The sequence below is a fragment of the Brachypodium distachyon genome, chromosome 3, assembly GCF_000005505.3.
Source record: "Brachypodium distachyon strain Bd21 chromosome 3, Brachypodium_distachyon_v3.0, whole genome shotgun sequence".
NCBI classification, from domain to species: Eukaryota; Viridiplantae; Streptophyta; class Magnoliopsida; order Poales; family Poaceae; genus Brachypodium; species Brachypodium distachyon.
In genome coordinates, this window is record NC_016133.3 from 48,250,141 (window position 1) to 48,271,598 (window position 21,458).

General features: G+C 46.1%; 4 protein-coding genes across 4 annotated transcripts; 2 read left to right on the forward strand and 2 right to left on the reverse strand.

The window, feature by feature from the left end:
* Positions 1-3,698: 3,698 nt before the first annotated feature.
* Positions 3,699-6,007, forward strand: LOC100839719 (ETHYLENE INSENSITIVE 3-like 5 protein). Its single transcript, XM_024462353.1, has one exon. The coding sequence runs from the start codon at positions 4,348-4,350 to the stop codon at positions 5,776-5,778; it is 1,431 nt and encodes a 476-aa protein (XP_024318121.1). The 5' UTR covers positions 3,699-4,347; the 3' UTR covers positions 5,779-6,007.
* Positions 6,008-7,388: 1,381 nt separating this feature from the next.
* Positions 7,389-10,331, forward strand: LOC100834943 (F-box/kelch-repeat protein At1g22040). Its single transcript, XM_003575162.4, has 2 exons — positions 7,389-7,659; positions 8,584-10,331. Exon 2 carries the CDS (start codon positions 8,655-8,657, stop codon positions 10,038-10,040), a length of 1,386 nt encoding a protein of 461 aa, XP_003575210.1. The 5' UTR covers positions 7,389-7,659; positions 8,584-8,654; the 3' UTR covers positions 10,041-10,331.
* A 1,674-nt stretch (positions 10,332-12,005) lies between these two features.
* LOC100835559 lies at positions 12,006-12,699 on the reverse strand. The gene has a single exon (XM_003575164.4). It carries the CDS (start codon positions 12,573-12,575, stop codon positions 12,330-12,332), a length of 246 nt encoding a protein of 81 aa, XP_003575212.1. The 5' UTR covers positions 12,576-12,699; the 3' UTR covers positions 12,006-12,329.
* Positions 12,700-14,450: 1,751 nt separating this feature from the next.
* LOC100835250 (phosphopantothenate--cysteine ligase 1) lies at positions 14,451-17,323 on the reverse strand. Its single transcript, XM_003575163.4, has 9 exons — positions 17,102-17,323; positions 16,836-16,962; positions 16,102-16,146; positions 15,812-15,897; positions 15,673-15,725; positions 15,536-15,595; positions 15,352-15,453; positions 15,121-15,240; positions 14,451-15,010 (listed from the first exon to the last, which is right to left on the reverse strand). Exons 1-9 carry the CDS (start codon positions 17,214-17,216, stop codon positions 14,750-14,752), a joined length of 969 nt encoding a protein of 322 aa, XP_003575211.1. The 5' UTR covers positions 17,217-17,323; the 3' UTR covers positions 14,451-14,749.
* Positions 17,324-21,458: the final 4,135 nt, after the last annotated feature.

The following is a 21,458-nucleotide window of genomic DNA, read 5'->3' on the forward strand; positions in this document are numbered from 1 at the left end:
TGATGTAAATTCTGTTCATTTTTTTCGCAAACAGACAATTTGGTTATAAAGCATGTTACTAGACCATTGCTTCTTTAAAAGGCGGAGGGAGCTCGGATTTGAGCATTATATATCATAGTTATTCTAGACAGCTCTCTCAGGCTTAATTGTGGAGCGGTGGATCAAATCTTTTGGCTTGGATACCCTATTGAGTTTCATGCACCGAACAAGTTCAGCAAACCTCAAAATAAAATGAGGACAATTCAACACTATGTACTCTAATTTGTAATTCTAAAACAAAACATAAGTAATCATTAGTATTCCTCCGCCCATCGACAAAGGATGTTTTAACTTTGACTAAATTTGAATGCATCTATATACTAAGTCATGTCTAAATACATCCAAATTTTAACAAACTTGAGACATTTTTTGTTAGACGGAGCGAGTAGTTTTTTTTCCAGAGTATCATTAGTAGTATGTATGATTCAAACTAGAAGTATATTATATAATTGATACACCCCATGTCTTTTGGGGACAATCGTCTTCATGGTGTAGTACGTTTTCGCAGGAGTCGTCTTTTTAGGGCATCTCCAGCCACCCGACCCAAAACGTACCACTTTCTGTGTTCCTTTTCATCCGTTTGCGTCGCGTGCCGGACAGAAAATGGCCCGAGTCCGGCCTTCGTCGGTTTGGGTCGGGCCGCGCATCCAACGGGGAGACGCAAATTGAGAAAAAAAACATGCGGAAGAACACAACGCGAATCTAATATTTGCTTCATTCCATAGATGGCCCCGAGCGACCTTTGTCCTCCTACAAAAAGAGGGGAATTATGGTTATACCAGAGTGGGTTGTGAACCACTTTTAGGAAAACTCCCGGTGTAGCCAGCTTTCCACTCCCGGAATCTACTCGTCCTCGCTGGGAAACCAGAGTAGCGGCGCCACGTCCTTGTCGGCTTGACTGGCCCGACGTTTTATTTTGAACGCACGGTCCGCCGCCATCCCCCGGTGATCTCCGCGTCGTCCAAGGCCTTCCGGCGGGCGGCGTCCTTGGCGCCATGCTCCAACGAGGCCTTCTTCGCGAGGGAAATGATGCGCTCCTAATCTTCCTCAAGAGGCCCGAGAACCCGGAACTCGACGTAGGGGGCACGCTCCTCCAACGCCTCCGCCTCCAGCGCCGCCACTTCTTCCACGCGCCGCCGCGCCTCCTATTGCAACGCCGTCTGGATCCATGGCTGGTGCCCACGTTCGTACTGAACGCCGACGGTGGAGATGCCAAGGAATCCATGGTGGCGGTGTTCGACGGGTGAGATGCCGAGGATTCCATGGTGGCGGTGGCCGACGGGAGAGATGCCGAGGATTGCATCCTAGGGTTTTTGGCTAGGTGGGTGGAGTGGGGATGTCGACAGGGGCTGATCACCTTTTAATATGACCGGGACGCGTGTTTCTGCGTCGCTGCCAGGTGAGTCAGGAATGCGAAAGGTTTGACCCCGAGCGGACGCGCGGAGCGAGCGGCGCTCGGTTTCTCGGTTCGTGGGGACGGAAATCCGCAACAGATTTCCGCTCGTAATGCGTCTTCGCGGACCGAAAAACGGACGCCCACCCTAATGCGTCGTCACGTTGGACCGCGCATTTGGTCCGTTTTCCGCAAACGGAACTTGTCAGCTCAAATGGGTCATCCCGATGGAGGTGACCTTAGGCGTACGGACATCGACCTGCTCGAGTACGGGACATTACCATTATGGTCTGCTTTCCTTGGCTTGGCCCGTTCAGCCGTTGAGTCAACTGGAGTTCCCTTTCGACATAAATAAATACGGAGTTAGGCCTTAAACACCGATGCATGGACGGATGGACCACAAATAGCTAGCTATATATACAGTGGCCGGTACTACTAAGTACAATTAGCCTGACTTACATGAACCACTAGTACTACCGTTAGTTCCGGCGGCACTTCTTTGGGGATTTGTGGATCAAGTAGAAACTAGATTCATGAAATCGTTCCAGGCTTCCAGCTATGCCTAGCTAGCCAGCCTGCGGCGGTGTTTATATACCCAAAAGTCTCAAAATGGACGACGTTTCGTATCGTTTCTATACCCAAAAATCTCAAAATCTCGGCTTTCGGTTGTAGTACGTTTTTGCAGGAGTGTAGTTGGCCACTCTCTATCCGAGTCATGCAATATTATGTTGGGTTGGTCCTTCCACATGATGGCAGTGAGTTGGCAGCCAAATAAAACCCAAAATTCTAACTCACATGAACCGTTAGTTTTAGGCTCATCCAATGGTTAAGATTGCTCTCCCTTGTTGTAGAATGGAGTGAGCAAAAGTGAAAAAGAGAGCAACTTAAAGAACACACGACCTGAGAGAAAATAGGAAGAAAAATCGAGAGATGGTGTTGTCCAGATTGGTCCATTCAGTCCGGTTTTATTCAAGCTAGCTGGTGAATGGAGACTCAAACGTACCTGACTTAGTTCCAACTTGATGAGCTTGTTCCTTACTTTGAACTCTTCGATCTGGTTGACTACTTTGAGTGGATCGGTGGAGCATCAGATTTGAGAGGGTTTTCGTCAGCTTTATTGTTACGGCAGTTCCAGAATAGAGCATTTTTCATAGAGAACGGTTTGGTAGACAAACGGTGTCCGGTTGAGCTAATATCTGGAGGGTTGGTTGGAGACTCGTAGACTACTTGGAACCAACGGTGAATGCCCCCGCAGGCAGGTACAGTCATCAGGAGCTGCATGCAAATCAGCAAGGTGGAGGGCTTGCCACCTCACTTCCCCGTCGACACGTAGCTAGCCTGCGTGGCGGGCATGTAATTAGGCCATTGTGGTATCTCCTTGAGCTATAAAAGAGGACCACCAAGTACTCTAGACAACCAGGACGTAGGGTGTTACGCTTCCGAGCGGCCCGAACCTGGGCAAAAACTCTGAGCATCGCCTCTTAATCGCGCTTGCGTTCGCCGTAGAAGTTCCCAACGCCACTACCGAACCTAAAAGGGGTGCCGAGCATTCCCGGTGTCGGAGTTCAGGCACCTTGACACGTACTGACGGAAAAATTCGGCAATAAAACATAATGCTGGGTACATGATTCATGGCAGTTCTAACGGACATGAATAAGGGGTACAACTATATATTCAAGTTATGGGCTCTAATACACGAAATTAGATTCGTTTTCACTCTCGATAGGGAATTTTTGGCTCCACATGGTTGCGTTCTTTTCGGCTTCTAGACCGACTACCTAAAGAAGCCGCATCTCAGATTTAGCTAGATTTTCAAAGTAATTTAAGGCCAAACTAGTTTGGTATGCTAATCAAAATTAGGTGCCGGCTTCTCCAGAAAGCCGGAGGAGGGTATCTTCTTGAAAACCCCGGTCCAAGAAGTCTAAAAGAACTTGCCCTGAGCTACAACAAAATGTCATCCAACGTATGTCCTAATTTGAAGCTTAATCGGCAACCCACCTGGCCATCTGCGTTTGGGAACAAATGTGCTCCAATTATAAGAGGTATCTAAATAATATACTCGTATATTTTTGTAATCTGTAAACATGTGAATTCTTAGTATGTTCTATTCCCCCTTTTTCTAAATACTTGTCGCTGTTTTAGTACAAACTTGCACTAAAACAACGACAAGTATTTAGAAACGGAGGGAGTACAGAGCAATTCTAGTAATCCTAGTATTTCTTAATCTTAATAGTTTTACCAAAGTTTTGGTATGCAATACCGTTCAAAGAACAGATGGTCCCCGCAAAAAAAACAAAAAAGAACAAAGAACAGATGGTCGATATGGTTGGGAAGATGACTTCCTTCTTCCTAAGTTGATTTGTCCATATGTACCGCCTTTTTGTTTTTAAAAACAGCATTATGTATACCGCTTGGCCACGGCTAGCTACTTAAAAAACTGCATGAGTTTCCATGCGCAGCGGCCCATCTCCAATTCGCCACCACATCCACATGAAAACATGCTGAAACCATACACGTACTTTAAACTAAACGAATTGGGAGTGAGGCCCTGAGATGATGTGGTATGGAGACAGAAATTTTAGCTGTTCATTTGCGATCCATATCCGAAACCATGTGCGCCTGCTTACCATGGAAGCATACCAGGAGCTAGCTAGCTAGAGATCCCGGAAACTACTGGAAGGCAGCAAGCACGCGCTTGCACGGAAACTTAGCGAGCGAGCGCGCGCAACCGATTCCCGAGACCACCTTTGGCCTGATCGGTTCACGGGTTCGCAGCCACGCCGCCGGCCGGATGCTGAATTTCTTCTTTTGGCTGCATCGCCCGCCAGCGGATATAAATAGCTCGCCGGTGCAACCATTCGCTAGCTAAGCTCCCGTCATAGACAGTTCGTTAACAACAAGACACCACCTTGTGTATGGGTAAGGGGATTCGCGTCAAAAGGCGTTTTACTGAAGAGTCGGTCATGGAGCACGAAGACGCGCCTGGAGTTGCTGGTGGCGGTCCTGCTCCTGCCGACGACCTTGAGGCCCTGGAGCAGCCGGAGGAGATCAGCGACTCTGAATCGGGCTCTGAGTCTCTCGAGATCTCCGATCTGAAGAAGCGCATGTGGAAGGACCAGATGCTTCTCACGAAGCTCGAGGGCCGAGCCGGTGCCAGGGGCGTGGCGGGGCCACCTTCCCGGACATCGTCCACGGCGTCGTCGTCCTCGGGCTCCGGCCTGCAGGCCGAGGAATCGCTCGATGTGCAGTGCCGGCGCAAGGCCATGCTCCGCGCGCAGGACGGCGTGCTCCGGCACATGCTGAGGATGATGGAGGCCTGCAACGCGCGCGGGTTCGTGTACGGCGTCATCGACGAGGCCGGCGAGCCCATGTCCGGCTCCTCCGACAGCCTCCGCGGCTGGTGGAAGGAGAACGTCAGCTTCGACCGGGCCGGGCCAATGGGCCTGGTCGGTCCCGTGGGAGACAGCCCGCTGGGCCTGGCCTCGTGCCTTTACCGTCTCCAGGACATCCAGGACAGCACGCTGGGCTCCGTGCTCTCGGCGCTCATCCAGCACTGCGAGCCGCCGCAGCGGAGCTTCCCGCTGGAGCGCGGCCTGGCGCCGCCGTGGTGGCCGACGGGGCACGAGCCCTGGTGGGGCACCCAGGGCGAGATGCAGGCCTACCAGGGCGTGCCGCCGTACCGGAAGCCGCACGACCTCAAGAAGGCCTGGAAGATCTCCCTGCTCAGCGCCGTGATCAAGCACATGAGCCCGCGGTTCGACCAGATGCGCAAGCTCGTGTGGCAGTCCAAGCGGCTGCAGCAGAAGATGAGCGCCAAGGAGTCCGAGACATGGTCCAAGGTGCTCCGGCAGGAGGAGGCGCTCAGCGGCCGGCTCAAGGCCTCGCTGCAGATCTCGCAGCTCGATGATGACGAGGAGGAGGAGGAAGACAAGAAGGACATGGGGGAGAAGGATGACCTCGAGGGCGTTGGTGTGCAGCAGGACAAGCGCAAGCGCGAGGTCTCGCGCAGCGGCAGCGGCAGCGGAAGCTCGGTTCAGAACGAGAAGTATACCCTGCAGCCAACTGCAGGCGGGAGCAGGGAGCTGACCATAATGTTGCCCGATCAGCTCGCGGCTACAGATCAGGCGAGCCGGAGCCCGATCGACGAGCTGATGAAGCTGTACTACAGCTGCATTCAGGGGGCGGGCGAAAGCTATGGTGACCGAGGGAAGGAGGAGGATATGGCGGCGTTGGTGTCTCCATTGGTGCTGGGAGGTGCCATAGATGAGGTGGCGCAGGATGTGCTGTTTGACATCATTGGGAGCTGCCCGGAAGTAGATGACGTGCTACGCTTGATGGGAGAGTGACATAGTCTGTTGCCCCATTCTGTGTTACGCACACTTATATCAGTCATGATTTGAATAGCGCTGAGGATCGGAACAGCAAACTTGTGCGGAAAAAAGATACCGTGGGAGTTAAATTTCTCTTTTAAGAGGAGCATCGTCGGCCAAAACTTCCTCTACTTGTACAATCTGGTCACACACAAAAAAAAAACAAGACTTAGGAAACAGAAACAGAAACCTCTCCCGAAACTCACTCCCTCTTCACTTCCCTTTAAATTTCTATGATTTTTAGAACCATGGAATGTATGATCTTCAGGAACCAGCAATGTTCCCGACAGGAAATATGATTCTTTTGAAGTACTTTCTCCATTTCTTAAAGATTGGCGTATTAACTTTCATTAAGACAAGGTTTTGACCACACCTTGACATAGTATCATGAAGTACTTTTGATAACGAATCTAGCGATACTAATTTCATGTCATATAAACCACATAGTAATTTGTAGTTAAAGGTTTGTCTTAATGAAACCTAATATGCCAATTTTTAAGAAACGGAGGGAGTAGCTCATGATGCTTTCCCTCCTCAAGGGCTGAATATCTCTCTCTGAGTACTTTTGGTACTTTCGTTGGCGATATTGTTCATCCAAAATTGTCATAGATGGATGGAGTGTGGAAAGTGTCTTTTCAGTGAGAAGTTGAGAACAGTATCAGAGTTTGCACGATTGCAAAATCTCAATTTTGAATTTATCCGATGCACAACAGAGTTGTATGCTGCAACCAACTTGAAATCCTGAAAACGATTGTACTGCCATTCGCGTTGTGCTTAAGGTAAAATCACCCATCTCTGTTGATCATAACGCTCCTTTAGGGAGGTCCACAGATTTAGTGTATTCTCCTCCATTAAATATTCTGTTTTGAGATTCCAGGTAAATGTGATGTCAGATGAAGTGTAACGCAGCATACGTTTTGACCTCAAGGATAGCCGGAGCTCCTTGAACAAGTGTTGTGATTGTTGCATCAATCCCCTAGCCGATAAATTTATCTTAACGTCCATGGTCCAGATTAGGTAATTGCTGCCATCAATGAGGAGCTTAGAATTGTTTTCTCATATCCTTTCTTCTTCTCCTTCTGTTCTTCCTGTGCTCGTGGCACAGTCGCGCACGTGATAACATATTAGATGAAAGCGAGATTGATTCAAGTCTTGCTTTATCCGATGATGGACAACCTTATATAAAGGGGTAGAGGAAGGGCTGTCCGTCATCGCTCCATGTACCCCTTTATATAGGGATGTCCATCATCATCGAATGAAGTAAGACTTGTATCAATCTCGTTCTCATATAATAATAACTAACTTTCTTGTTTAACTAGACCGAATTTTATATTTGTATATCAGTTGTTATGAAATACGAGTATTTTTCTGGTTTATAAAATAAGTTAAACATGTACTCCGATCCGTATGTAACACTTCAACTGCCACAAACTCGTTAAAATAAGCCGAAGTATTTTTAATCCATCGGCTCCGTTCTCACTTCTCACCGGTGGCGACAGCCTTTACGTGTACGAACCACGATGAATCATTGCTGTATCATCACCGAAGTCCAGACATGGGTGGCTGAAGCGGGCCAGAAGCCCAGAAGAAACAGAAACAGAAAACGTAGTATCCCTGGACGGACGGACCCGACTGATTCCAGGAACCCGCAAGGCGCCGTCTGCACGCAAAGGTCCCGTCCGGCCGCCTCGTCCCACCGATCCCCGGGACACCCGGCCGTGTCCGCGCATAGCGCGGCGGAGCGCCTCCCCCTTCGATTCTCGCTCCGCCACGCCGTCCACCGAGAGCTCGGCCACTGGGGCACAGCGACATCCTCGAACGGCTACCTGCGTCCACTCATCCGTCGATTCCCTCGCGGTAAGCTTCGATTGATCCCAATTCCCCGCTTGAATCGTGATCAGGTCCAATTCGTTCGGTAGTAATAGTGCCCTGGATGCCTTGCTACCCCGTAGGATTCCCAATTCGCCGCTTGAATGTTCGGTGGCCGTCGTAGTTAGGTCTGGTCTGTTTAGATTTGGGTCAAAGGCTCAAAGTTGAGGCCTGTAGAGGGGAATTCGTTGTGGCACAAGGGTGTATAATTTCTGCTCAGAAGATTCACAAGCTCTTGTCCGTCGGCTGGGAGGTTAATCTTGCTTTGCTTGCTGTTTGAGAATAGCTGCTGCTCGTTTTGGAACTTGGTCTGTAATATGCTTGTTTGTGGCCGATGATGCCTTAACTGATACTGTTCTGCCGTAGGTTAGTTTCTGAGGTTGCGTCCGTAGGTTTTTGTCCCAGAGTGGCTGGACTGAGATGGCCAGGTCGCAGTTCGTTTCCTACAGAAGCACCAGCCCGCTAGTTCCTCCCGCTTTGCTCTCTTCTGATGTAAAAGACAATGTAATTTCCGTTTCGTTGAAATGGAAAATGGGGCTAGTCAGGTTAAAAAGGGTTTTGATCAAATTTTGTGCCCTTTGATGTTGGATCGTAGAAATTCCAGAAGAATTTCAGTCTTGGTTGAGGTTTCTCCCTTTTTTGCACTAGATTAATGATCCTAAACTCATGGTTGGGACTCTGGGGATTAAATTGACTAATGTATTTCGCTTGCACACTTTCAGTTTTAGATTTTTTAAATCTTTTTTGTTCTTATTAAGTGTTTTACCACTTAGATGGAACCTGTTACTGTTCAGTTAGTACTCCAGTAAAATTTGAATGCATGATTTTAGCTGTATTGGAGCTTCTGTCCCCTGCTATCATGTGTTTCTGGTATGACAAACCCATATAACTCCATTTTTCCTTCCAAATCAGATTTGGTGCCAGCCAGTGGTTAGAGGTGTTTCACTACAAAAAAAATTGAATTAGAAAATAAGCAGTACAAGATGGGTTCTATTTTAAGCATGGCAAACAGCAATGTTCGATCTGTGGATTCACGTGAGGAACATGGATCCAGTTCAAATAAGAGGGCCAAGATCACCACCACATATGAGTATGGGTCATATTCGAGAATAATTCCAGCTCTTCCTGATGAGCTTTCATTTCAAATTCTTGCGAGGTTACCACGGATTTATTATTTAAAGGTGAAGATGGTTAGCCGAGCTTGGAAGGCTGCTATCACCAGCTCTGAACTTTCCCAGCTGAGAAGAGAGCTTGGTGTTACCGAGGAATGGCTCTATATACTGACCAAAGCTGAGGCAAATAAACTTGATTGTTTTGCTCTCGATCCATTGTTCCAGAAGTGGCAAAGGTTGCCATCCATGCCTTCATTTGTCAATGAGGAGGAATCCACTGGGAGGACACGATTTTCTGGGTTCCGGATGGGGACTGTTGTGGGCTCGAGCATTAGGGTTGCTGATTTTGTGAGGGGATGGTTTTCGCGCCGATATGGTTTGGACCAGATGCCTTTTTGTGGTTGCTCTGTTGGAGTTGCTGATGGTTGCTTGTATGTCTTGGGGGGTTTTTCCAAAGCAGTGGCCTTAAAATGCGTTTGGAGATATAACCCTTGTCTCAATTTGTGGCAGGAAGTAAACCCGATGATGTCTGGTAGGGCTTTCTCTAAAGCATCACTATTAAAGAGTAAGTTATATGTGGTTGGTGGAGTTAGTAGGGGTCAGAATGGCTTGCTTCCTCTACGGTCGGGTGAAGTGTTTGATCCCAAAACTGGTCTGTGGAGTGAGTTGCCAGAAATGCCTTTTGTGAAAGCACAGGTATTGCCCACAGCTTTCTTAGCTGATGTGCTGAAGCCTATTGCCACTGGGATGGCATCCTACAAAGGAAAGCTATATGTTCCTCAGAGTCTGTACTCGTGGCCCTTCTTTTTTGACATTGGAGGTGAGATCTATGACTCAGAACTGAACTCTTGGTCATCAATGCCAGATGGTCTTGGTGATGGCTGGCCAGCAAGGCAAGCAGGCACAAAATTGGGTATGGTAGTCAATGATGAGCTTTATACATTGGAGCCTTCCAGCTCCTTGGACAGTGGCCAGATAAAGAAGTATGATTCTGAAGAAGATGTTTGGAGAACTATCGTACCACAGGTTCCAGTTCATGATTTCACTGATGCCGAGTCTCCTTATCTGCTCGCTAGCCTTCATGGAAGGCTCCATGTTATTACAAAAGGGGCAAACAACAATCTTCAAGTTATGCAAGCTGTATTGCAGAATAGCACGGAAAGCGTTCCACATGAAGAAAACGTATTATGGAGCATAGTGGCTTCCAAGAATTTTGGGGCTGCAGAGCTTGTGAGCTGTCAGGTTCTTGATGTTTAGAACGAGAGCCTCTGCTGATGCTGGAGAGTTTTTTCATACAAGAAACAATTATAGTCATTGTTGCTGCAATCGTAGCCAAATATGTCCACAGTTTGACACTTATAGTCATTGTATATACACATAGTACAGTTGCTGTGATATTAACCTCTATGTCCACAATTTGACTAAGAGGAATATATAACATGTACTTAGAAGTCGATTCAGTTGCCCAAACAGTGCTCTGTAGACCTAGTGTTGGCAACACGAATACTGTAAATTCAGTGTACTTGTACAAGGAAGGATTTTATTTTATTTTACTTTACGGTCACTGACATGTGGACTCGGCCCCACCTGTCAGTGACCATAAAGTCAAAGTCACTGACTTTTAAGTTAGGGATCCAAGTCCTAGTGACTTCGCAAGTCACCGCAAGTCACTGACATGTGGACCCGGCTCCACCTGTCAGTGACCATAAAGTCGAAGTCCCTGACTTTTAAGTTAGGGATCCAAGTCCCAGGTCACTGACATGTGGACCCCGCTCGTCACTGACTCAAGTCAGGGGACTGTGATCCATGCCTGGTTCCAGAGTTCCAGTTCTATTCTGAATCATAATTAAAGCCACCTTTTCCAGATAGCCTATCCGCAGCTTTAACATGTGGCGCGCGCGCACACACACACATCATCTCCTGACTTTGCTCTTGGCTGCAACAACCTGACGCTAATGGACGTACAACGTGTGATGGGAGACATCCAGCAAAATGTCAAGGAAGTAGGCAGGCATGAAGATTGGAGGCATCGTGGCGGCATGGTGTGCAGATCCGGTTTTGTCAGTATGCCCCCTCTTCTGAGTTTTGAGTGTCAAAACTGAACAAGCAAGGTATAATCATTAATCAGCTAATGCATGCCAGTCAACGGTCACACGTACGTGTGTGCCTCAACGCTTCGTGGTGTCTCATATGAGCTCGAAGGAAGAAAGTCCAAACGCGGCTATGTCAGCGCCAGAAGAAACAATTAATAATTCCTTTTCCATGCTGTGACATATGGCACGAGACAGATGTCCTGATCGTGTTCTTGTTTTCTTTTTTTAAGTTGTTCGTTACGGGTGTTGGAGGTCATGCGTGACGACCTGACGATGGGTTGGACATGGAATGCGTGCGAGAAAATGGGTATAGTCGGTTCGGTGAAATGGACATGGGAGTATATTAATTCATGCTTTCCGATAACTAATTGTGAATTGATCGGCTAGAACCGTCGTGTTCTGTTGGCCTTGATCGAGCTGGCTGGTCTATCTGACCTGCAACTAGCAGCATCTTTTTAGCTGACATACTCTGTCAATTTGAGACAACGATACAACAGATCATCACCTTTTTTTTAAGTTCTAGCCGGCAACAACCAGCAAATGTCAAATGAGAAAAAAAAAGCCTTTTTATTGGCTTTTTTTTTGCTTTGATAAAATTATGTGTTGACAACTTGACAAAAAAAACAAGAGCGTGACCTGTATCAAGTATCAACTTGTTTTTAGTTGCTGGAGTCATTTCAATTAGAGCTGTTCAAATCGGGTTGAAGTGAAACCGTGTAAGCTATGGGCCATCCAAACCGTGTAAGGTTGGGATTAATGAAAGAATATGATTAGGCTGCTGGCCAACGGTTTCACTCCAACCCGTTTTTGAACAGCCCTAATTTCAATGTACTATGCCGGTCTATCATGTACAAGCCCTTTTTTCGGAGCGATTGTTCCAACGAGCTTAATCATAAAGAAAGTATGCCGTTATTTTGTTTCTGTTTTTTCTCAGACGATCGTGACTTAAATGAACAGGGACAGGGAGTCAAGCAGTTACATGTCTATATTGGATAGGCTGAATTTCGATCGTGCAGATATATTCGACGTACCAGATTCATAGGATTAGTATCTAGACGCCATCTCCACTCCGATGACGAGCAATTCACTGATTCCTAACTAAAAATCAGGCAAATTGCATAACAAAACCTTTAAGTAAAATTCAGAAAGCATATTATTTTAACCTCATTCCATGTCAACTTAAGCAACCAATTAACAAACGAACAAACATTACATCGTGTGAGTTACACACTCTCCTTCCAAAAGAAGCTAATCGAAAGAACAAGTTTACACGCGCTCCTAGCGGCAAAGGTGAATCCAGCACGCTTACATGCAGCCTACCATTTCGTGGCATCTAAATGTCTACTAATTAAACTTGGATCATACGTACATATAGTACTTGCAGCCTTGCCAGCCCCAATTCCTTGGATCGTGAAACCAGGAATACGTGATCGAGCTGAGCTACTGTAAAAGATCATGAGGAAGAAGCAGCAGGCTCGATCCCCGCTGCCGCTTTGGGGTGCACCTTCTTCTTCATGAGCACAAAGAATCCTCCCCTGCTGCTCGCACCTGCTGCAGCCTTCTTCTCTCCAGCAGAGCCGTCCTGCTTGCCGCTCTTCCCCTCAGCCGCCGCCGCTTTGTCCATGCGCCTCAGCTTCTCCTTGTAGGCATTCTTGAGCACGTAGGCCTCCACGAAGTCTCCTCCCATCATGGACGCCATCTCTCTCGCGCTACCTAGCTTCTTGCTCTTCTTCTTTAATTTGCTCGAGTAGTAAGTAATCTGCAGGCTATGATTGCTTGTAAATGAGCTTTGGGACTTGTGTGTGAGTTGAGCTGCGTGCCCGGCCGCTATATATAGGCGCCGGGGCCAGGGAGTCTATAAACTCTATAGGGGATTAGCCTTGGCACGCAAGCTGAAGCGAGGAGGAGAGCTAGTAGTGCCAAAAGCCGGGGCGCGCAACTTGGCGAGCACGGGAAAGAGGCATGTCACGCGTGACGCACGAGACCCGATCGAGTCTCCTTTGAAGCTCACGCGCCGTAGGATTTGAAGCTCGTGCGCGCCGTGGGCCGTGGGTCTGGAATCTGGACTGTGTATGCGACGCGAGCGCGACGGCTTTTTGACTCGGCCCTCGTTTTTGGGTGCGCGCTGCGCGGAAAGTGGGGGGAAACGCGCTGGAAGAAGCAGAGCAAGAGCGTATTTTACTCCCGTGTGGCATGTGTGCGGTCAAGCTAGCCGTGCCGCGCGACGCAAGGCACGACCACTATTTCCGATTCGTTTCTCTCCTGTTAACGTCGGGGTGGGTTTCGAATTTCGAACGAACCAGAGAGAGCGACAGGCGCGCCTGCAACCATGGCTTTCATTAGCAACCTGTCAAAAAACGATTATTTTGTAACGGAGTTCAGCGGTCCAGTAATTTGCACGGGCAAAAACGTGTACACAATGGTTGATAAACTGTATTCTCTTACGTGTTCCGTGTCATTTAGAAAAAAAAACAAAACATGTAGCGCAATAGGTGGTTATGTTTAGTGACATAAGAGTATATATCTTACGATTAATGATTAGATGAATAAATTAAATAAATAAACGTTAAGAAATGGTGAAATCTAGTACGATGACAAATGTTTCTTATTTTGCCTTGTCATTCTTGTGAAAAAACTCAAGTTTTTATTTATTCAACTCTCTTCCACATTAGCAATTATACTACATGGCCTTGCTAAAAAAAAACTAATGTCACCTCATTGTACATGTCCTAGTGAGCTCCAAAAATAAGGGAGGCGAGCCAGCTAGTAATTACGTAAATGTTGAAGCAAACCATACCCATGAAAATTTCAGCCAGGAGGAAAGGATGAGCCGGGATCGACTTGGGTGCACTCAAATGTTTAGATGCACTTGTGCAGTATGTTTCTGATTTAATATTAGAAAAGAGAGCAAAAATCCGAAAACCTGAATTCTGTTGACAACATTGAGAATTCGAGATAACATGTGTGTTCTGGAAAAAGAAACATTCAGATAGCATGCCATAGAACTTCAGGTCAAAATTGATTGGCACATCAACTATGAATAGTAACACATATGAATAAACAGTGTTCTAGTATTTTTGTACTATCATAGTAATTGTTGATCAAAGTCTTGTCTTGACCAATCAAAGTATGATCTATACTCTCTCCGTTCCATAATATAAGGCGTCCACGCATTTCGAGGTACAACTTTGACCATCAATTAGACTAACAAAATGTGAACTATGTATTATAAAAATTATACCACTAGATTCATATCCAAAAGAAGTTTCCGACGGTATAGTTTTTATAATACATAATTCACATTTTGTTGGTCTAATTGATGGTCAAAGCAAAATCTTAAAATGCGTGCGTGACTTATATTATGGAACGGAGGGAGTATATCCTAACTCTTTAGGTCGTACAATAAGTGATACACTGACGAATCCTCTCTAGAAACAATATCAACTGAGTTCAAAATAAATAAATAAATAAAAGATACTAGCAACAGGTAATCAAGAATGGCCAACAAGTCAAGATACAATTCGAGAGAAGATGCGTCTTTCCTCAAAAAGCAAACAAAATGAACTAGCAAAACTTCATGGGTGAACTTGGAACTTCAAATTGTATTCCGCATTAAAAATTAACATAGAATAATCTGTTCAGTCCAGAAAGCTATTAGTAGGTTATGGCACCTTTAGCTTCATCCTTTTTTAATTTTGGAAACAAAAAAAGGAAGATGTGTATATGGCGATGCTGCTTCACACACATGTCAGCATCGTTACAAATCACAGGTATAGTGATTGATCTCATTTACATCAGCTTTCTCTCCATATCATTACCCAGACACCAGCCAAATATTGTAGTGTTTTAGGCCAAACCTTTGCGGAAGATTTGTCATAATGCAGTCTCGACCCTGGTTGCACCTACCAGTGATCCATAAATGTACTTTGAATGCTTATGTGCTAGGAGTTTGATTATCTTCTCCTCCAAATCTTCATCGCTGTTGCACCTTCGAATAGTATTCTTTTCTCCATTTGTGACAATAATGACTTCCTCTCTGTATGTTGCAAGCAAATTGGCCACAACAATGTTCATCTTGTACTTCTTCATAGCCATATCTGCTTTCTGAACAAGAATGTCTGAATCTGTCTCCAGCTGCCATTTATTTTACATATAGTTAGAACAAATTGTTAAAATAAATTGCACATACCTAATATTTATCATGTGTAAATTCTTTTGCTCTTCCATGGGATCAACAATCTAACCTTGAATGATATACAAAATGCCAAGGGGGCCCACTGGTTCCGCAATACGGAAAGCATTTTCGGAACCTGACTGAGCCTCATCTCTAGAGGGCCTCCAGCTGACTGAATCTTGTGTTTTGCCTGTAGAACAATTAAATTCCATGTTTATCATGTAAGGCAATTGCAGTGAATCTTCTTCTTCTGTAGTGTTAGGCAATCAGGAGGTATGTACTGCGACTGATTAAATAATACCATGCTCTCCCAAGGAACATAAAAGTCAGAGACAGCAGCAGCAAGATAGAACATTCCGCGTAGGCCTACAGAACTCACAGATGTAGCCACCATCCTCAATAACTGCAACCCAATGTGTTGTCATGCTTTCCAATTTTTGGTTCGATTGACATGTAATTCTAGCAATAAATAGAAGATACAAAACCTGAAGGTATTCAAATATTGTGGTGAATGGGAGTTTCAGCAGAGAACCTCCTTCCATAGCCTGCAGGAAAAAAATTCACCTGTTAGTACCCTTCTCTACATCTAGTGTGCCACCGTTGGTAGCAGTGCATGTTATACCTTGCAGTAGTCTCCAATTGCCTTCTTTACTACTGTTTCATGGGACTCGGCCACTGAGCAAAAAAGAGACGTGATAGTGAACAAGCTAGGGAAGTAAATGTAACTTTTCCTATCTGCACTGGATCTGTATATTACCAACCTTGAACTTTTGATTCTTCATTTACATCTAAGAACTTGAGGAAAGAATCATCAGGCAGGAACCTACAGTAAGGCTGGCAACTTCCTCTGCATGAAACGTAGGTAACAGAAAACTTCATATTATGCACTGTGAAAAGTAAGAGTAACCCCAAGTTGTCCATGAAAAATAATCATTTTGCAGTATACAGACACAGTCCTGAAACTGGAGGGGAGAAAACCAGTTTCATGGCTTCAATGGACGACATATCTTAAACAATTTCTGTGAAGACACTTATTAGCTTAGCAAGTTACCGCCGATGGAGGAAGATAACCGCATAACCAGCCTTCAAGAAATACCTATATTATCAAAAGAAAAACATTAATATATATACTTCAAACTTGTCAGGAAACAGAAACTTTTCATGGTTCCAGCCATGTGCTTGTTTTTACACAACACAGGGAGGTTACACTTTCAAGCCAACATAGTTTGTCTGCAAATATGTATTGTACTAAAAGTTCTGAAGTAAAAGAGGCATGGTCAGTCAGAAACGCAGCGGCAAGGCTTACTATTTATTGAAAAGGCGTACTATTTAACAGGTACAACAAAAAACTTGGAAATATTTCATTTAATAAGACTAATCCATACCCAATCTTTTGCTCAAGTATCGCTAGTACATATCAGTGGCCAGTTTGCAATGCAAGTGTTCTTTACAAGATCGAAAAAGTTCTTGCTTGAAATCTTGTGAACTGAAGTGTTGCTGAACTTTGAAACACCGCTATCAAGTGGTCACTCCTAGACCTAGTGCACGTGGACATTGTCATGGGGCATGCGCATCTGAATGCGACCTACTTCTAATCTAATTGTTTATGCCCAGAGCGAGGTTGCAATATTATAGTTGAGTGTGTGGTGGTTGTCACCGAGCAAGTGAGCAGTGTACAATGCTATCGGGCCTTTGCCATCGCCAAGCAAGCACACAACGTACACAAAGGAAACCGAGAACCGCCAAGAGCAGGACAAGAGGACAAAGAACAGAAGGGTGCTTTACTCGGTGGAGGCAGCGCCCCGGTGGCCGGAGCTGAAGTTGTCGATGTACCGCACGCACCGCTGCTCCAGTGGCACCGTCGTCCCGCCCGACGTCACGCACACGATTGGCCGCCCGTTGCCTCCGCCCGCTGTGCGGCACAAGCAAATCGGCGCGAGTCAGCCGCCATGCACGTCAGGTGTTCGACGAAAGGACTCGCATCTGCCAATCGACTGGCAGCGCGGTTCGGTACTGTCACGACTTCGTGACGACATAGGGGTTTAAATTACCTGAGGAGCGGGAGTTGCTGGCGATGAACGCTTGCAACTTCGCGGCGATCGCGTCGGCATCTCGCAGCGGCGGCGCGGTTGCGAAGAAGGATTCCGGGTCCTGCGCCGCGACCATTGTGGGAGATTTTCCGCCGGATGGAGGGATGGTTTGACGAGGTAGCGGGGAGAAGGCAGGGAGTATTTAAAGGACAGCATTCATCGACTTACGGCATCAGAGTTCCAGACCGGATTAGCAAAAAGATCAGAAGCGCGCACCAATCTAACAGGGCTCCATGAAGGCTAACGAGAACCATCTTCTTTTTTTTCCGAAAGAGGGCTCCACGATGATGCAGAGGTTGCCGGTTTCAACCTCCTTTTCAAAAATTGAAATTAAAAAAAATAAAGGCTAACAAGAGGGCGTCTACGGTTCGATGGCCTCCGTTGCATAATTCTTGTCGAAATACTACATGTATCTAGATGTTTTTAGAAATAGATACATCCATTTTTTTGGCAAATTTGAGACGATAATTATGAAACGGAAGTAGTATTTTTTTTCCGACAAGGCAAGTGCACTACTCGTAAATTAAACCAACCAAACTTTACAAGAGCCATCTTTAAAGTAAAATAAATAACACACAAGTTTTGTGGGTAAACATCCCCGTCTTTCTCCTGCACTCGCCGGTGGCGCGCCATGAATTAAGCTCAATGATGCCTCTGAACTTCTGAACCACGTCAGAGCCAAGGAAACGTTATTGATGTAGCAACCGACAAGTCGTCGGTCGGAACCAGAATACGCCAGACGAATCTAGGAAGACATAGCCTCACTAAGTTCACGACAAAGTCGAAGCTAGCCGAGCCTCACCGATCAGAGAAGGAACCAACAAACCGAGACACGCATGCTTCCTGGAAAATACGAACACAAAACTAAACCCACCACTTCAAATAGAGCAGCAGTCAAACGCTTCACACTCCTCAACGCCACCGGCGATATCGTTGTATATATGAGATAACTTATTATACAACATTTTTATTGTTTTTCATAAATAATGTGGAACGCATAAGAATGGGCAATCTTATCTATCATCGTACATGTCCTTTTCTTCTCTCAACACATTAAGACCAGGAATAAAAAGTATTGTACTACTAGAGACATTATATTTACACTCTTAATTCCGTTGATGCATGGACAATGGAGGGACTTGGCAAACATAGGTACTCTATGCTTGGTGGACAGTGGAGACATACATTGGAGCTTTGATGAAGAATACCGTTGCAACGAAGATCGACGGGGATTTAAAACAGACGGTGGTTAGCGCGGCCATTACGGTGCCGTCATCAGTGCCGCTCGGCTCAACTACTTGGGCCTTCTATTAACTCCTAACTAACAGGGTTCGTTGACATGTACGTAGAAAAGAAAAAGAAAAACAGTTACTCACTGGCCGGGCCAGCCCGCCGCCCATGTCAACCGTCGCTCTCTGTCACCTTCACACAGGGGGAGCCCTTTTTGTTTTGCAGGGCCCCGGCGAATTTAATCGACGCATTTTTGTAGGTGTTTGAGTTTACGCACGAAACGTGCGCGCGTCTTCCGTTCATCAAGAGCCTGAGGTTCTAGTTGCGCTACGTGTTTCTATCCTCGCGGGCGTGGCGTGGAACTAAATGTTGGGTGGCCCGGCTGCACGTACCAAAAGAGATCCCCGGTGACCACACGGATGGAACCCGTCACCTGCCGTATAGTGGGCAAATTTTGCGGGGGCGTTACTCTTCCACCTGTTCAGGACTACACGTAGTACGTGTTCGTTTGACTAGGGAAAAGCTTGGCATCAGTTAAGAGCATTGATTCATCGTACGGAGTACTAGCTCGATCGTGGGTGTAATCCAACAACGGATTCTTCTTCTACTGTTGATGGCTAGCTGCATGCGTTGATTCGCAGGATAGATCCATCGCGCCACAAGCTTCTGTTAACTCTCGTCACGTGACAGTCGCCGTTCATTTTTGTTCCTGGTCTCGATCGAGCAGCAAATGAAACCTTGTTATGCAAACGCGAGCAAAGCTACGGTCCCAAATATCCAAATATTGGGGATTGCTTCTATTCAATTCAGAAGAACTTTATTGGGGGAGGTGTTTGATCAGTGGTGTCAGCTTCAAGCAAAATTTGCTGCTTTCCAGTTCTCTGACGAGGAAGATAGAATGAGATGGAAATTATGTCAGAATGGGATATTCTCGGTCAAATTCTTATACCTGCAACTCCGAAGTTGTGGGCTGGTTCCTTATAGAAAGATGTGGGATCTGAAAATCCCTATGAAGATTAAAACGCTCCTGTGGTTGGTGCTTAAAAACAACATCTTGACCAAGGATAATCTGCTGCATAGGGGGGTGGACTGGTGATAAGCAATGCTATTTCTGTGCTGAAGATGAGACTATTGACCATCTTCTATTTAGATGCTCGCTTGCAAAACTAGTATGGCAAGTCGTGGTATGTGCCTTTGGTCTGTCGAGACCTCCTGTTATCACTGACGACATGTTTGGGGGATGGCTGGGTTCCTTCCCAGATGGCCAGCGCAAGATGGTCCATTGTGGAGGGGCAGCTGTGTTGTGGATGATCTGGAAAACTAGAAACACAACCTGTTTTGAGCACAAGATGCCGTCAAACCATGCTGCAGTCATTTATGCACTTTGTAACAATCTTGACTCTTGGGCTCTATCGCAGAAAGACCGAGGCAGAAGAAGCATGGAGGTGGGAGCTCATCTACTCAGGTGGGTGATCAGTGAAGCTTACTCGATGTGCCATGGATGGGCGTCCGTCACAAGAAGAATCACAGGATAGAAGGATGGAGTGCGCAGAAGGCAGCTTTTGGGTTTTGAGGACATTTTGTTGCTTACTTGTGTGTTAGCTGGTTTTCTAAGACTGTCCCTCCTTTTCTCTTGTTTCTGTTTTTTTTTGTTTGAACTCTGTAATACCGTTCGGGCGGTTTCTCTAATAGAAATCGGTGGGGTGACCCGCTAGGTAAAAATAAATAAATCCAAATATAAGTTGGGCTATGTAACTGGTAAAATGACCCGGCTGGCATTGTGTCACGAGTCTCTAATTGGTCAATTTTGCAGGTAAACAAATCTGACAGAGAAGCACTTCAGTTTTGCATTTTGTCAAATGAAATTTTCATCGCTGCTTAGAGGAAAATCTGACAGAGAATTACTTCTTCAGGAGGATGTTAGTTGTTTCCTTCATTACCCTCCGTAATCGCGTGGTTAGGTTTGTATTCTCAACTTATACTGCTTGGTTTTCTAGTAATAGAAAAACGGAGGTTTCTTTGAAAAGGAGCTGCTCTTTCGCCACGAAACTCGCATACCAAGAAATAAGGTCGTTGTTTGAGCATCTCTAAAAGCTTCCTCAAATCTCATCCCGCAAATCTCATATATGGGGATTCCCTTCTCATATTCCTCCCTCAAATTTCAACTCTCTTCGTCTGATTCTCCAAACCTCATCACCTATAATTCACATCTCTGTATTATATTCATAAATTTCAAATGATTTTTCAAACTTCAATATTTCAAATGAGTTGATTTGAATCGTATATTTGAAACATATATAATTGAAATAAAAATGTTGTATTTTATTCATAATAAACTATTTAAGTAAACTATAATACTCCTATTTAAATTACCATAGTCTTTATAACGAACTCTTCTATACCGGCTATATTTTCAAAATTAGTGTTATTTTTAAATTACATCAATCCAACTCTTCTTTATAAATTATCGGTGCTATTTTTACAAAAATATGCTTCAATTTACAAAATCAAACGCACACATCTGATAGAAATCGCAGTGCATTGATACAAATAGTAGTACACCTTCGTGCTCCTCTACTCCTCATCCCCGTACATCTCAAACTTCTAGCCCAACTAGGAGCTCCTTGTTTTGGACTTCGCCGCCCGTGCCCCTGCCCCTACCCAGCGCCACCTCCTGCCGTCCTGCGCCCATCCCCATGCCCAACGCCGCCGCCGCCACTCACCATGGCAAGAATCGGCCCTCGGCCCTCACCATGGCCAGTGCCGGCCTCTCCTCTAGGCCGAGCGCGCCCTCTCCTCCCCGCCCTCGCCCGTCACCATGGCCGTCGCCCCTCTTGCTTCCTCCCCAGCGCCAGTGTATCGCCGCCAGCAACAGGCCGGCGACCCGAGCTCCAGGGGCGGCTCCATCCCTCCAAGCGCGGCAACCGGCGGCAAGGGAACAAGCACAGTAGAAAATGATGATGGGAGAGGGAGAGGGGGCGTAGCTGGCGGAGAAAACGGCGGGGGAGAACCTTCCGTGTCGGCAGTTGCATCGGTGGTCGGTGGATGGGGGATGCCGACCTGGATTTGGGGTTCTGCTCCATATGGG

Coding starts and splice junctions, on each gene's coding strand:
- LOC100835250 (XM_003575163.4), bottom strand. CDS start 17,216: ATGGTCGCGGCGCAGGACCCGGAATCCTTCTTCGCAACCGCGCCGCCG. Junction 15,596..15,672: donor CAATTGGAGACTACTGCAAG/GTATAACATGCA, acceptor TTTTTCCTGCAG/GCTATGGAAGGAGGTTCTCT. Junction 15,011..15,120: donor CATTTTGTATATCATTCAAG/GTTAGATTGTTG, acceptor AATAAATGGCAG/CTGGAGACAGATTCAGACAT.
- LOC100835559 (XM_003575164.4), bottom strand. CDS start 12,575: ATGGCGTCCATGATGGGAGGAGACTTCGTGGAGGCCTACGTGCTCAAG.
- LOC100834943 (XM_003575162.4), top strand. CDS start 8,655: ATGGGTTCTATTTTAAGCATGGCAAACAGCAATGTTCGATCTGTGGAT.
- LOC100839719 (XM_024462353.1), top strand. CDS start 4,348: ATGGGTAAGGGGATTCGCGTCAAAAGGCGTTTTACTGAAGAGTCGGTC.